General features: G+C 44.5%; 1 protein-coding gene across 4 annotated transcripts in view; it reads left to right on the plus strand.

Annotated features, from left to right (window-relative positions):
- Positions 1 to 14,528, plus strand: part of CHD7 (chromodomain helicase DNA binding protein 7) — a 120,100-nt gene that overhangs the window by 32,905 nt on the left and 72,667 nt on the right. For 3 of the 4 annotated variants that reach the window (XM_082859059.1, XM_082859060.1, XM_082859061.1), the window contains exon 2: positions 6,094 to 6,524. In XM_082859059.1, the coding sequence (XP_082715185.1) occupies positions 6,094 to 6,524 (431 nt within the window). The remainder of the gene's footprint in view (positions 1 to 6,093; positions 6,525 to 14,528) is intronic. The other variant, XM_082859062.1, reaches the window with a different exon arrangement.

A 14,528-nucleotide genomic window follows, 5' to 3' on the forward strand; every position in this document is an offset into this window, starting at 1 on the left:
TCTGTTCTAAGGACAGAATGTAAGCAGAAAACCAAAGGTTCAGAAATGCCTTCAGATGATTTTTAGACGAGATACTTCACAGTAATTAAAAATTTTTTTTTCAATTCTAAAATTTAATGATTCTTCTGAGGGACCCACTAAGATAAGTTATATTTCAAAGTTCATTTTATTTAACTTAGTAATTATCATCACTGCATATATATTATAATGGAAACTGTACAAGTCAGAAGATTACATGATTATCCTAATATTCCTGTTTTATTCCTACATCTGAGCATAATTGAGTGAGCTGTTTCAGTGCCTTTATATAAAATTGTATTTATTCGTAGAGTCATATACTATCTTTTGAACCGTTTGATAACCGCTGCTTTGAGGCCGGCGCGTGCCGTCTCTCTTGTTCTCTCTCACACTCTCATGTCCCTGCCACGGAGGTGACGGATTAACTGTATCAGTGTAATCCAGAGTGTATTTTTTTTTTTTTTTTTTTGCGGTACACGGGCCTCTTCCGTTGCGGAGCACAGGCTCCAGACGCGCAGGCTCAGCGGCCATGGCTCACGGGCCCAGCCGCTCCGCGGCACGTGGGATCTTCCCGGACCCGTGTCCCCTGCATCGGCAGGCAGACTCTCAGCCACTGTGCCACCAGGGAAGCCCCAGAGTGTATTTTGAAGAGCATTTTTATTCAAGATATTCTTGGAGAAAGAATGTCTTTTTCCTGTATGGCACACTGTGTCCTGTTCCCCCTCAGAGCGTAGTAAGGGCTTGGAGAGCTTTACAGTAAAGAAAAATGCTTAACTTTGTTTAACCCAGAATTCTCAACACTCCCGTGACCCGAGTCTTCTTTTCTTGGAACGCGTCTTAAAATCCTAAACTTAGAAAATGTTGTTCTATACTTTCTGCCTTCTCAAATCATATGACCAACAAGCGTGATGTTGTTCATCTTTGTGTCTGTGTCCGTAAAAGTATTCACTCAATATTTTTTTTCCTAGAAATTGTCTTTAAAAACGAGCTGAATAAAACTAACTGATAGATGAAAGGCTTGAACTTGAAGGCCCTGACTCTGATACCAAATTTAGTCAAGCAGAAAATATTCTAATCCTTGATTCTTTTCTTAAGATTATTTCTGTACATATTATTTTGTATCAAAGAATCAAAATTAAAAGTTATTTCAGTTGACCATTCAAACTAATATCTGTTCTTCTTGATCTCCTCCCCACAAAGAAGGTTTTAAAAGCCGCTTGTGATGCATTTTTGTGCCTTCTGTCACCCCATCCTGGACGTGGTCTGTTGCTTGGGCTGGTCCCTTGGGGAAGGAGCCCCTGGCCAGCATGTGTCTCCCCTTCAGTCCCAGCCTGGCTGCCTTTTTCCCAAGAACCCTCCTTGGCATCAGCCTGGGTTAGGCGCTCTGTTCTCCCCCGGCAGGTACCAGGGCTGCTTGGTTTACTGGTACGTCCTCAGCTGTCTGTTGGATGAATAAATGAATTGGGCACCGAGTATGACCGAGTGCTCTTCTTTTTATCAGTGTCACTGACAAGAAAAAGCTGTGAAAATCTCAGTGGGACTTGCTGAACATGGGCCGAATGATCTTTTGAACCTGGTTTGGCTGGAGATTGAGCTTCAGGGCTCATATTGGAATTCCTTTTGAGAAGAGCGCGGAGGGACTGAGAACCTGTGGGATACTGGAAGAGTAAATAGAAGTGAAGAAGGCCGGTAGTAGGAATGTGTCTCCAAAGCGATTTAAAAAAAAAAAAAAACCCAAAAACTGAATTGTACTTTTCAGTCTTAAATGCCTACTTAATATTTGTATTTTTACAAGCCACTTAAATCCTAGTGTAGCGTTTTAAGATTGTACTCGTTGTCCCGTGGGTCGTAGTTGGCCTGCCGCGTCTCCCCCAGAACCTGCGTTTCTCTGAGCTCGCAAGTGCCTGTCTCCCTTCGGCCTGATTTGTGGGGCGGGGCGTGCGTGTCTCCTGGAAGGGCCATGTTGCTCTCCTCCAGTTGGTAGTATCTTCTCCTTATTATAAAGTAGTGTTTTGATTTTAGACGTGTTCGTGTCACCCAGTAAGTAGAATGTTTGCCCAGAGACGTCCTATATTACAGAATGGTGCAGCTTTGCAGAGATTGTCCATACTGGAGACGTTGCACACTGTTTGCTCATTCATGGTGCTTGACGCTGAAAGCACGTTGAGGCTTCAAGCCTATAATTAAGACAAAATATGGTTAAATAAGATAGCCTTTAAAGTCAGAAAATGCTGGGTAATGTTGGAGGGAAAACACAGTGGAGATGGATGAAAAGTGTCTTCTTACCCATTGTATTTATGTTGTTCTGATGAAGGCTCCCGAGCGTTTTGGGTCATGTTTGCTTAAAGGTAACAGAGGGGTTGGCCTCGCCTCCCCGGCCCCTCTCCTTTGGTTAAATTTACATCCTGTCTACTCTGCTGTTTTATGTGAGGGAACTTGTTTATGTGTTTGTCTAATTTATATGTTACGAAAAGTGAAGTTAAGGCTAAAAACGACTATCTTTAGTTTATGGTAATTTTTTGGACAACACGCACCTTGGATCGTTTTAATTTATTGTTCAACTGTCCGTCATTCTGTTTCAGTTTCAGAAGTCCACGTGTAGTCCTTGTATATTCCATAATGCTCCAAAAGGCATATGGAATTATGATAGCAAATATGTCAAGCAGGAAGTTCTAAAGGGTGTATTTAAAAATACCTTTGGTATCTAACATTCTCTGCTTTGGCCCTAGTAAATGAGAGGTTTGAGGAATGCCCTATACGGTGATATCAGATGTTAATGGCATTGATTACCTGTCAGGCAGTGGGAATTGATGGGAAAATGTCCGCTGTAAAATTAAATAGCATTAGAGAAGACTGTACCATGCGCGGGGCGTTGGGAGGGGAACGGCGGGCCTGGGAGACTTTGTCAGGGTATTACTGTGAGCTCCAGGTTTTTTCCCCACATGATTAAGGCAGGCCATCTGTTCTTTGTTAAATGTTTACAAAAACAGCTTTTCTCTAAAAGATTTAAGGAGATGTGGGCCTGGTAAACACTATAATATTTCCGAGCACCTTTCCACCCTATTTCAAACAGTACCAAAACATAATTCTGCCGCGTATCAAACAGGACGACTATCTTTTTTGTATTTGGTCTTTACATTTTTTTCCTTCTTATGGAAGATTAAATTTTTAAGGGATACTAATTTATGGCTTCATGTATTACTGAAAGGAGCGTCCAGAATGATTTGTGTGCTCACGTGCAGATAAATTTTCAGTCGTCTGGTATCACGTGTTACACGCTTTTTCTGATTCACAAATGTGGACCAGGTATCTCTCATCAGAGGCTGGCGTTTGGTTACCGGAGTTAATGCCATGCAGATTAAAGAAAGGTACACATGCAGGAAAATGGTACAGATGAACTGGTTTGCAGGGCAGAAGTAGAGACACAGATGTAGAGAACAAACGTATGGACACCAAGGGGGGAAAATGGCGGGTGGTGGTGGTGGTGGTGGTGGGATGAATTGGGAGATTGGGATTGACATGTATACACTGATGTATATAAAATAGATAACTACTGAGAACCTGCTGTATAAAAAAATAAATAAAATAAAATTCAAAAATTAAAACAAGAAAAGGAAAGGTACACATACCTGGAATTAATTCACCATTCTAAGCTGTAAGCATTGTTTACTGGTAGACTTTCCTCTTTCCTTCCCTTTCCAGGAAAATGTTTTTTCTTCCATCTCCTGAGAAATAGCTTGTCCCGAATAAGTTTGACCTCTGTGTCTCTTATGAAAAGAATTGGCTTTTTCCTTTTTCCTTACATTAGGAGATAATATGTAACAATTAATTCTACTTCAGTAACTTAGGTATAGTAAAACCGTTAAATCAGATCCCATTATTTCTCAGCGAGTATAATTTGGAGAGCTCCTTGGTTGATGTTTGTTAAGCGTGTTTGTGAGGGAAAAACTGGGGGCAGGTGAGTGGCTTTTTTCAGGATCTGGTCGGTTGTGTTACCGCTGGATGGACACTGCATCCACGTGTTCATTCTCACTCCTCTGCCCTGGCTTCTCTCCCCTCCTGTCTGTCCTTACTCTCCTTCAGCATCTTTCTCTCTCAGCTCTGACCAAGAAAGGGCAATGTGTATTTTAAGATTTTCTCATACCGTAGGATTTTGGAAGAGACTTTGGAAATCATCTAAACCAAACGCTTCATTCTGCAGATGAAGAAGAAGTGAAACGATTTTCCCCAGGTTACAAAGCTCATGGCAGGGCCCGGGCTAGAATTTTCTCTCTCAGCTCACGGTTCTGGGCTCATTCCCTTACACTGGTGCAGATGGAGAACTGAACGTAGGTTTCTTCAGTAACCATAGTAGGTTTTATTGGGAACAGGAAAACCAGTTTCTTTTCTGGCAGTGATTTCTTTTTTTAAACGTTTCTTTGGGTCACTGAGCACTTTGGAAATAAAGTGAAGCCTGCGGCACCTTTCCTAGGAGGACGCCCGTGTGTGAGGTTTTAGGAGCCGGACAGAGTCAGAAGAGCACTGGATTTAGGAAACCTAGATTCAGATGTCACCTCTGTCCCCCATGGTGTGGCCTTGGGTAGCCACGTGGCCTCCTCAAATTTTACTTCTTTTCTGAAAAATGGGGGTAAATTATCACATTTTGGTGTGGGGTTCGGGTGCACAAACTCCTGCAAGCACCTTGCTTAGTGTGTAACATGAAGTAGATGCTCAGTGGATGTGAGTTGTACCGGAATCTGATTTGTATCCCTTTGTGGGTGGTGAGTAGCAACTCCTGGGCGCCTCAGCAGACCTGGGCCTGGGCTTTCCTGTGGCTCCTCTTTCGGGGGTCATGTGTGAGGGGCCCGGTTCTCAGTTCTGTCACTTGCATCCGTAACTCCTTGGGTGCGTTCTTCATCTTAGCAAGTCTGTGTCTGCATGGAGCTCTCCGGGCTGGCGTGGGGATCGGATGGGGTCCGGGCGTAAAGTGCTTGCTGAGCACATGCCCAGCACATGGTGAGACTGTTGCGTACACGCTCGTGGCTGTTGCTGTTTATATTACAGTTACTATTTCGTGTCTGGAGAAGCATATGAAAAAGGCAGATACAACGTTTTCAAGTATTGCGTTGAAATGTAAAGGCTCATTAGATGTCATAGTTTACAGTGGAGACATATGGTCCCCTACCCCTGCCCTGATTTGTATCATGACCACTCAGCGTCCCATCCCAGGTGTTGGTATTCTCCACCATATTTAAGACCATTTCTGGGTATGGTCTTAGTGGATGCTGAAAATCTCCTGCAAGGCATGTCAAATTGACTATGTGGGGGCGCTCTCTCGCTCTCTCGCTCTCTCTCGCTCTCTCTCGCTCTCTCTCGCTCTCTCTCGCTCTCTCTCGCTCTCTCGCTCTCTCTCGCTCTCTCTCGCTCTCTCTCTCAGTGAGATTTGGAAATGTAAAGCCTTAATAACTTAAAAAAAACATTGTCTGCATTTTCTATCAGTATGAGAAATCTAACCAACCCAGAGTCGTTAAGCTTGTATATGTGCTTTTAATTTGACATTTGAATGTCATTTAAATCAGAAATGACCTGTACTGTGTAAGATTTATGTGTTTACGCTCGGATTTCAAACTTTCATGGTATCTGATTCTTACAATGCCCAGTACACTTGTTCTTTTTAAAAGTGACTTGATTATATATCTTTAATTGGAGCTCCCGTTCCTGCATGGGGAAAATTCCGCTTGAATTCCATCTGTGTGTCTTAGCTTTTGCTGCTGTTTTGTTCTTCACCATTTCCTACATGGGTGCTGAGAACATGGAAAGTGTCTTCAGCTGAATGAGAAATTTTCTTCCACCTGAACAGAAGTTTTTACTGTATTACTAAATTGCCCTCTTTATTTATTTAAAAGCTTTCCTGTTGAAGAAACCTATTTTTTTTCTGGATGAGAGAAAATGATAGGTTTCACAAATGCGTAGTTGGTTAAGTTTGCTACCTTGAGTGTAGTGTAAGTTTCAGAGGCATCAGCCACTTAACTTTCAGTTCCTTTCTTCACTACGAAGAACGATAAACTAACTTCAATTCCTATTTGTGTCTCTTAGCATTCTCCATCGGAGCCCTTTCTAGAGAAACCAGTGCCGGATATGACTCAGGTTAGTGGACCGAACGCTCAGCTAGTGAACAGTGATGATTACCTGCTGTCCGTAGAACAGCAGCCGCAGCAGAAGAAGAAGAAAAAGAAAAACAACCACATTGTTGCAGAGGATCCCAGTAAAAGTTTCGGTAAAGATGACTTCCCTGGTGGGGTTGATAACCAAGAACTAAACAGGAACTCACTGGATGGGTCCCAAGAAGAGAAAAAGAAAAAGAAAAGGCCGAAGGCAAAAAAAGATCCCAAGGAACCGAAAGAACCCAAGGAGAAGAAAGAGCCCAAGGAACCCAAGACCCCGAAAGCCCCTAAGATTCCCAAAGAGCCAAAGGAAAAGAAAGCAAAAACTGCCACGCCAAAACCCAAATCCAGCAAAAAGTCAAGGTAGGCCGTGGGCAGAAACCACCACCACCACACACAGTAGAGACACGAGCACAGCAGTCACAGCCTGTGGAACGGGGGTGGGGACACGGGGTGGGCGCGGGACGCTCTGACACGTGTCCTCATGGCTGAGCTGCTTTTTCTCGTACCCGAACTGAAAAGTTAAGGTGTTTATGCGTTCTGAGATTTAGGACTCAGTCATTATGAACCGTTGATGTGGTTGGTAGATTCTTTAGAAACGTTACTGGATAAAAACTGTTTATTATTTTAAAATCACTTTCTTGTCGTTTTGTGAAAGCCTGTCATTTAACAAACAGAACCAAGTTACCAGCAGAATCATTTGTGAGCTTAGACCACCAGCCTCATTTTCAGCGACAGTGCCAAACTGGGTAAGAAGGATTATAGAAGGCAAGGCGAGTCACTGCATTTCGCTAGGCTTTTCAGTCCTGCTTCCCAGAAGTTGAAACGGGAGATTGCATTCTCTCCACTTGGCAGGCGGAGTAAGCCTTCCAGGGGCAGCGTTGGAATCCTAGTGGGCAACGTGGGAGAAATCAAATAGCAGTTACCCATTAGATATGCACTGGAGAGTAGCATGAATTTTAGGTCCTAGGAAGTAGCCGCCTCCACATCGTGCTTCCCCTCTGGTACTTCCCCACCAGCTCTCTGACCCCCCAGGAGGCATATTTATTCAGTAAGAAAAGCTGAGAGGAGAAGACATTGAAGACTAATTTTTTTCATTTGTACCGAACATTTCTTACAACTGTTCTGAACCAGTTCCAAACATCTGAATCTGTTTTTCAGAATGTGGCTCATGTTAGAAAATATAGTTTCCAGATGGAAGTATGGTCAGACTTGGTTACTCTGAACCTGTTTGCGGACGCAGGAGAAAACACGCTCCACCGCTTCCCGCCACGAGCGAATGCCCGCTTGTGCAGGGCGCGTGGCATTCCACCCCGAGACTGACATGCTCCACGCGGGCTTTGCGAGCTCGCCGGCCTGGCAGCCCTGGGCTTGTGAGCTTGCTTGTGTGTCAGGAGCGGGTACACAAAGAAGGGTGGTTTCTGTAACTAGAAAGATGCCGCAAAGTGAGAGAACAAACTTGGATTTTCAGCTTCCTGCTAAAAATATCTAAACAACCCAATACATTATTCTGTAGTGTTCTGCAAGTTTGAATCATAGACATTAACAAAACTTTTGTCACCAGTACTTTTTATGGTACCCAGATAACTGAATTACAGTTGGCCCTCCACAAAGGCCTTGAGCATCTGCAGATTTGGGTATCCGCCGGGGTCCTAGAACCGATTCCTTGCAGGTACTGAGGGACCACCGTATATTCAGTAACTCAGTCTTATAGGTAACTTAATATTTGCATTCACTTATAGTGTCCTTTGATGCCTCAGTATGTGGTCTCTTAATTGAAAGCCATTATGTTTTTCTCCCTATGAACACTCCTCTAACCTCAGAGTTTATTATAAATTCTATTTTCATTTACTTAAGCAATACTTTATTAAGGACTTACTGTTTGTAGGTACTGTGTTAAGTCTTAGGGATGTGAGGCCAGAGGACAGTGAGACTTTCAGTCTGATTTATGAGGGGGTTTTAAAAAATACATAGTTGCTTAAGTCTGAATATTGCGCTTTTAGTAGGAGGAAGCATGTGCTTTATTTCTCCTAAGGAGAAAGAAATCAAAGCAAAATCTTAAAAGAATGTATTTTTTCTAAAACAAACTTACAATGTAAGAGTGTGTGTTCTAAAGAAGGTTTCTGGAACTCAGAACATATATCAGCAAAACTAACTGTAGCCTCAAAATACATCTGTCTTAAGTTTTTATCTTAAGTTTTTGAATTTATTACCAAATGGTAAAAATTGATATAAAAAACCCCACTGTATCTTGGATACTTGTCGTAAATTTCCAAATATATTCTTTCAAGCTCTGGGTCTACCTCAGACTGACCCTATCTTTATTTTTTTCTTTTCTTTTTTTATAAATTTATTTACTTTTTAATTTTTGGCTGCGTTGGGTCTTCGTTGCTGCGCATGGGCTTTTCTCTAGTTGCGGCGAGCGGGGGCTACTCTTCGTTGTGGTGTGCCGGCCTCTCATTGCGGTGGCTTCTCTTGCTGCAGAGCACGGGCTCTAGGCACGCGGGCTTCACTAGTTGTGGCACGCGGGCTTCAGTAGTTGTGGCTTATGGGCTCTGGAGCACAGGCTCAGTAGTTGTGGCGCACGGGCTCAGTTGCTCCGCGGCATGTGGGATCTTCCCGGACCGGGGCTCAAACCCATGTCCCCTGCGTCGGCAGGCGGACTCGCAACCACTGCGCCACCAGGGAAGCCCGTCTAGTACTTTTTTTCTCTTTATTTTTGCTTTTGACTAGTAGTCTCAGTTGATGGCTGCTGTAGGTGACAGTCATTTTTCCCCGAGTGGTGTGAAAGTAATTGAGGGGAACCCTTCTTTAGAGCTTGGAGAAGTGCAAGTGGGAAGGGGGTGCGTCCAGGAGGGTCACTGAGGGCATTTGCAGCACCTCTGCTGGCCCTGGCGACTTGCCCTTGGAGGGCCACTTGCTGATTTAGGATGAAGTGGGGTGAGGACGATGCCTGAGAGGTTTTCCTGTCGTTGATGTTCAGATGGGGGTGGCTGTCCAAGAATATGGTAACTGAATAGAGATTGTCATTGAATTAACCAGCCAACCCATTATTGTGTTGAGCTACAGTGTTTCAGGTGGTCAGGGGAATGGAGTATCTCAAGTTGTGGTCTCGTTGTTCCTCTAAGTCTGGAAGGAAAAAGCATCCCTGAAGCAAGGATAAGTAGATTGCACACAGCTACATGTAAATTCTGAATAGCATAGCAGAATAATTATGTAAATTGAATATGCAGTCATGAAGGTAATAGGAGGTTTGGGTTATGTCAGTGCTGGGGCTGAATTGCCGGAGCAGGTTGCTTTAGGCGCTGGAATACTGCAGTGGCAATTTTGTTTTGCAAAACGTTATGTGATACCAGTTATTTCCATCCTTGAATAAGTTAACTTGATGAATTTGTTTATACAGAAAATAATTCTCCTACAGAGGGCTGAAGCAGAGGGGATAAACAGAAATGGAAGGAAACATTTACTGTAGAACTACTCCCATCTTTCTTGTTTGGCCCTCTATGCCTTATCACTGGTGAGATTCTCCTAACAAACGTGCTGCCCTTTGAGCGGCTGGTGACGGCAGTGACCCGCTGGGGGTCTGCATGATGTCCACACAGGAGAGAGCTGGTTTTGCGTCATTCACATACTGTCATAAATGACATGAGAAAGGTGGCTGTCATTGGTGGGGCTGAGTTTCTTTGTGTGCCTTCACCGTGTCCTTCTCACTACCTGTCATCCCTGAAAGCCACTGAGGCTTGAATTTGTGGCCATTCCCAGCACACTGGCCCTTTGGGCAACCAAGATATAATTGGGTCTGTCTTGCCTCTGCAGGAGAACCTAAAAGAATCTGCCCAGAAGCTGTTATATAGAATGGTAGTGAAACAGAAAAAGGTGTCAGCATTTCAGAAAGAGACATTTATTTATTTGTTTGTTTGTTTATTTTTGGCTGCCTTGGGTCTTGGTTGCTGCGCGCGGGCTTTCTCTAGTTGTGGTGAGCAGGGGCTACTCTTCGTTGCGGTGCGCAGGCTCAGTAGTTGTGGCGCACGGGTTTAGCTGCTCCGCGGCCATGTGGGATCTTCCTGGACCAGGGCTCGAACCCGTGTCCCTTGCGTTGGCAGGCAGATTCTTAACCACTGCACCACCAGGGAAGTCCCCAAAAAGAGACATTTAAAATCTTGGTGAAAAAAATGGACCACATGCCTCTTTTCTAATTAGGACCATATCTTTCTTCCCCTCTTCCCATTTTACATTAAGTATATATTTTTCTACCTGTCTAGTGCTTTCCCCAGGTGTCTTTATAGCTTTTAAATATTGACGGTTAATATTGAAAATAAAGGCTAAGACAGTTGTGGCCTGGAGAGGATGCCATTTTGCATATGGAAGGATTCACGGAGCTGGAATATGAGGACTCGTGGTCTTCTCTTCAATGCGTTTTCTGTTGTGTATGCTTGGGCCTTGTGAAATGAGAGAGAATTTGGAGGAAGTGCTTCCTTTGAATGACTCTTGGAGGATTTAGTGGTCCATTTAGCTATATAAAGATTCTTTGAATGTACATAAAGAAGGGAACTTAGCCAAAGGTTGTGACTTGACTACTGAAGCTTCATTTAAATGAAGCCGTGGAGATTTGCTTCTAATGCAGTTTCTAGGAACTCATCTGGTCCTTGCCCCCCTCTCCACCCCCAGTATTAAAGTTAATAAGAAGCTAAAATGCTACTTCTCAATTAAGAGTGAAGATATATATTTTTTAAACTGTGAAACACCACTCTTACTTCAAAAGACATATAAAGTACCCAAAACACGTTAAGTGTATTCTTTGCATACCACACTGTCCTTAATATTTATGTTGCTACTTTCTTCTGAGGAACTTAGTTAACTTTTCAGATATTGTTTTCTCAATCAGGATCTAAAAGAGTAGCAGCATTTACCTGAGAAATATTTTTATTCAGCCAGCAAGCCCAATAGTGGTGTATTTTAAGTAACTAATACATATTTTCTAATGTGCTCTTATATATGTAAAATTTCTTGGACACACAAGCAAACCGTTAAACTTGTTTTGCTAATGAGTACAGAAAACCTAGATAGTCAGGTATCTCCCCATCAGGTAATAAAGTAAATGAAACCAGCAGCTTTTCTTCTTCTATTTTCTTGTTCTTTCTTTTATTCACGTGCCGTGACTTAGCTTTGACCCAAGACATTGGATAGTTGAACAGACTGAATTAGGTATTTTGGATACTGTACCAGCAGAAGAGAGTGTAGGTTTCTTTGGCATGTGGTTACAAAGGACTTTTGAGCCCTTTAGGTGTTGGCGAGGAACAAGGAAGACGTGTCCGTGAGCCTCAGGCGTCTGCCCACCGGCCTGCCCTGTCCGCTCCTGGTCACTACGTCCAAGCTCCGGGCCAGGGGTGCAACCAGGTGCCCCCTTCCCCTTCCTAAGATTGCTTTCTCTTTGACAAAGGCGCCGGGCCGTGAGGTCTTCTTAATCCCCGTGGGGATTCCTTTCCTTCGAGAAAGGAAGGATAACCATCTCAGAGACTTCCTTGTACATGTAAAAGGCCAGTGACAGGCCACCTTGTGACCCTTCCTCTATCTGATTTGTCTTAAATCAGGATGAGCAGTGAGGGAGCTGTCAGCCGCCTTCAGTTCAGACCCTGCCGTCTCTGATAGCCCGTGATTCCCTTTACGCTCCCTGGCGGGGACGGATGCCCAACGTCACTGACCCTAAACAGCAAGTTCTGCTGACTCATGCTCTGTGCCGGATGCAGGAATGGGCCACAGTGGGCCTGGTGGGAATTTGTTCCTGCCCGTCCAGGGAGCTGCAGTGGACTTCAGAGCGGTGGCCTGCTGGCCTTGTGGTTGTGTGGGAGAGGTGAGGTAGGTCCCACTGCACCCGTCGGAGGAGAGGTGAGAAGTGAGGAGGCCCTGGGCAGCAGGAGGATGTTAAAGGGGCATTTTTCTGGAGACACCTTCCTTTGAAGTCTTCTTAAGTGGAATTTTAGGGTGTCACACGTGTTGCCGTAGGAGATGTGTTGGGGGTGTCAGAGTCGGAAGATAAAGAGCAGAAGGCGTCACAGGCTGATTTTTTAAATTATCGTTAAAAATGTCTGTGGATATGAATGTGCTTTTGAAAAGTATGAAGTTCTGTGCGGATGCAAAGCTTGTCACGTGGTACATAAAGATCTTTTTGCTAGTTGTCTTCTGCCCAGACAGAGCCCCCTGTGGGGTGTTGGATGCAAAGCCACTGTGAGAGCATCAGTCACGTGAGAGGCCGGCCTTTGCTTCACCCACCTTTCCGTGGATGTCCGTGTGAGTGAGCTCTAAAATGTTAAACAGGGAGCTGGAGCGTTCAAATTAAGAAAAAAGACACTGTGAGACTTCCCTGGCGGTCCAGCGGTTAAGACTCCGCGCTTCCACTGTAGGGGGCACAGGTTCGATCCCTAGTCGGGGAACTAAGATCCCACAAGCCGAGTGCTGTGGCGAAAGAAAGAAAAAAGACACTGTTCTCTCTCTCTCGCTCTCTCTTAATTTTAGAAAGGCAACACCCTTGAACTTCCATTAGATTACTAATTTTATGTGTAGCCCGATTCCTGTAGGAATGATGTAACTTCATGCTTCTTCTGTTGGGGTAGGTGGTGAGGTTTTCTCCTCGTAGGCCTTGCCATTTGCTCTGCCTAATTCTCCTCCTACATACCTCATACCTCACCTGATTAAACCGAGGGTGGGCTGCACGTCTCACCGGTTGTCATAGCCACCTTGGCGGATCAGAGAAGATACTTATGAATCCAGGAAGTGGGCTTCTGGCTGCTAACGCTGTCCTCACTCTCCCCGTCCTGGGTCTTGGGAACGCTGGGCGTGAGTAAGGCTGGCGTCTTAGGACTTGGCACAGACAGCCAAGTATTGGCCCTTGGAAGAATATCCCATAGTAGAAGGGCACTGAAAGGCATGCTTTCTGCACAGGTCGTGTGATGTCTGATTTGCCCGATCCTTTCTGCCGTGTTGCAGTGCCAGGTGGTGCTGCAGAGCTGGGGGGCTAATGTTGATGTTTGTTGAGCTTCTGGGATCGGATAACACATCAGCTCACCAGACTTTGCTTCCATCTTACTTCTGGTGGATCTTAATTCGTCCATAAAACTCAATAACCTTTAGATTTTCAATGATAATTCGTGACTTTGTGATTTCTTTTTCCCCCATCTACAGTATATTCAACATTAAAAATGCGTTTAGCTCTTTCAGGAGAACTTTCTACTGTACTTTCTCTTTCAATTTTTTAAAACATTCCTCTTTATAAAATGGTCAACTGGAGCTTTCCTCAGGACAGGGTTCTGATGTTATTGGAAGGCCACCCAGGGATGAGCTGGAGTAACAGAGGCGTTCACCAGGGAAGGTTTCCAAGGCCTGGAGGGTCCCCCAAAAGGCCAGGCCAGTGCTGGACGCATAGTACTTCTCCACGAGGAGGTGAGACCTTCAGGCCGGTCCCAGGACGGAGACAGGGGCTCTGGAGCCGGGCAGGTTCTGGCCCAGTCCTGGGACGGCTGCTTCCTGGGCCGAGTGTGTAACCTCTTTGTCCCTGTTTCCTTATCCTTGCACAGTTTGATTGTAAGATGTGAAGGCGAGGCCTGTTGAGTTTGAAATACACATTTTAAATGAAAGCAAGTTGGGTTTCTGTATCTTTCCTAACTTTGCTATTCCCTTCCTAGAAATTTAGCACAATTAATGTACTTCAGGAGTACTTGATCATGTAAGAGCTACCTAAGGTAACAATTTAAATTATTTGTCTTCGAGGCAGAGAACTTAAAAACTTGATTGATAATTTGTCTTTGCAGCTTGTTGTTCAGAAGTAAAATAGAGCCCCCTCCCCTAACCCCCTCTCTCCTCCACTTCCCAGCTCTCCTTCTTTCTCTTTCTCAAGCAGAAGCGTAGGGTGAAGAATTTGTGGGTGGCAGTTAGGAGTCGGGGGCCGGCTCAGCACCCGAGGGCTGACTGCCTGGGCGGACGGGGGCTCCTGTCCCCCGATCCTGCCCAGATGCTCTCTGCCTTGCGTGGCCTTGTAGGGAGTCTCAAGCATTCGGACCGTCTGCTGACCGCTGCTGGGCCCTTGGCCTAGGGAGCTCCAAGGGCCTTCGTGTGAAGGTGCTGTTGACTTCTGCGTTTCTTGTCTGTCGTGCAGAATTTGTCTTGACTCTTATTTCATTAGTTTATTCTGTCACCTGCATTTTATCACATCCCAGTTTAGCTGTTCAATAAAACTGTCTTAGGACTTTTAACATTTTTATTTTATTTTGTTGGGTTATTTTACTCCATGATGTATCACATTTTATATAGCCTTCATTGATCCTTTTAAACTTTTAGTTCTTGATCTTGTCGCTTTTTTAGTTTGCCTCTTTA

Source organism: Leucopleurus acutus (assembly GCF_964270905.1).
Source record: "Leucopleurus acutus genome assembly, chromosome: 17".
Taxonomy (NCBI): Eukaryota; Metazoa; Chordata; class Mammalia; order Artiodactyla; family Delphinidae; genus Leucopleurus; species Leucopleurus acutus.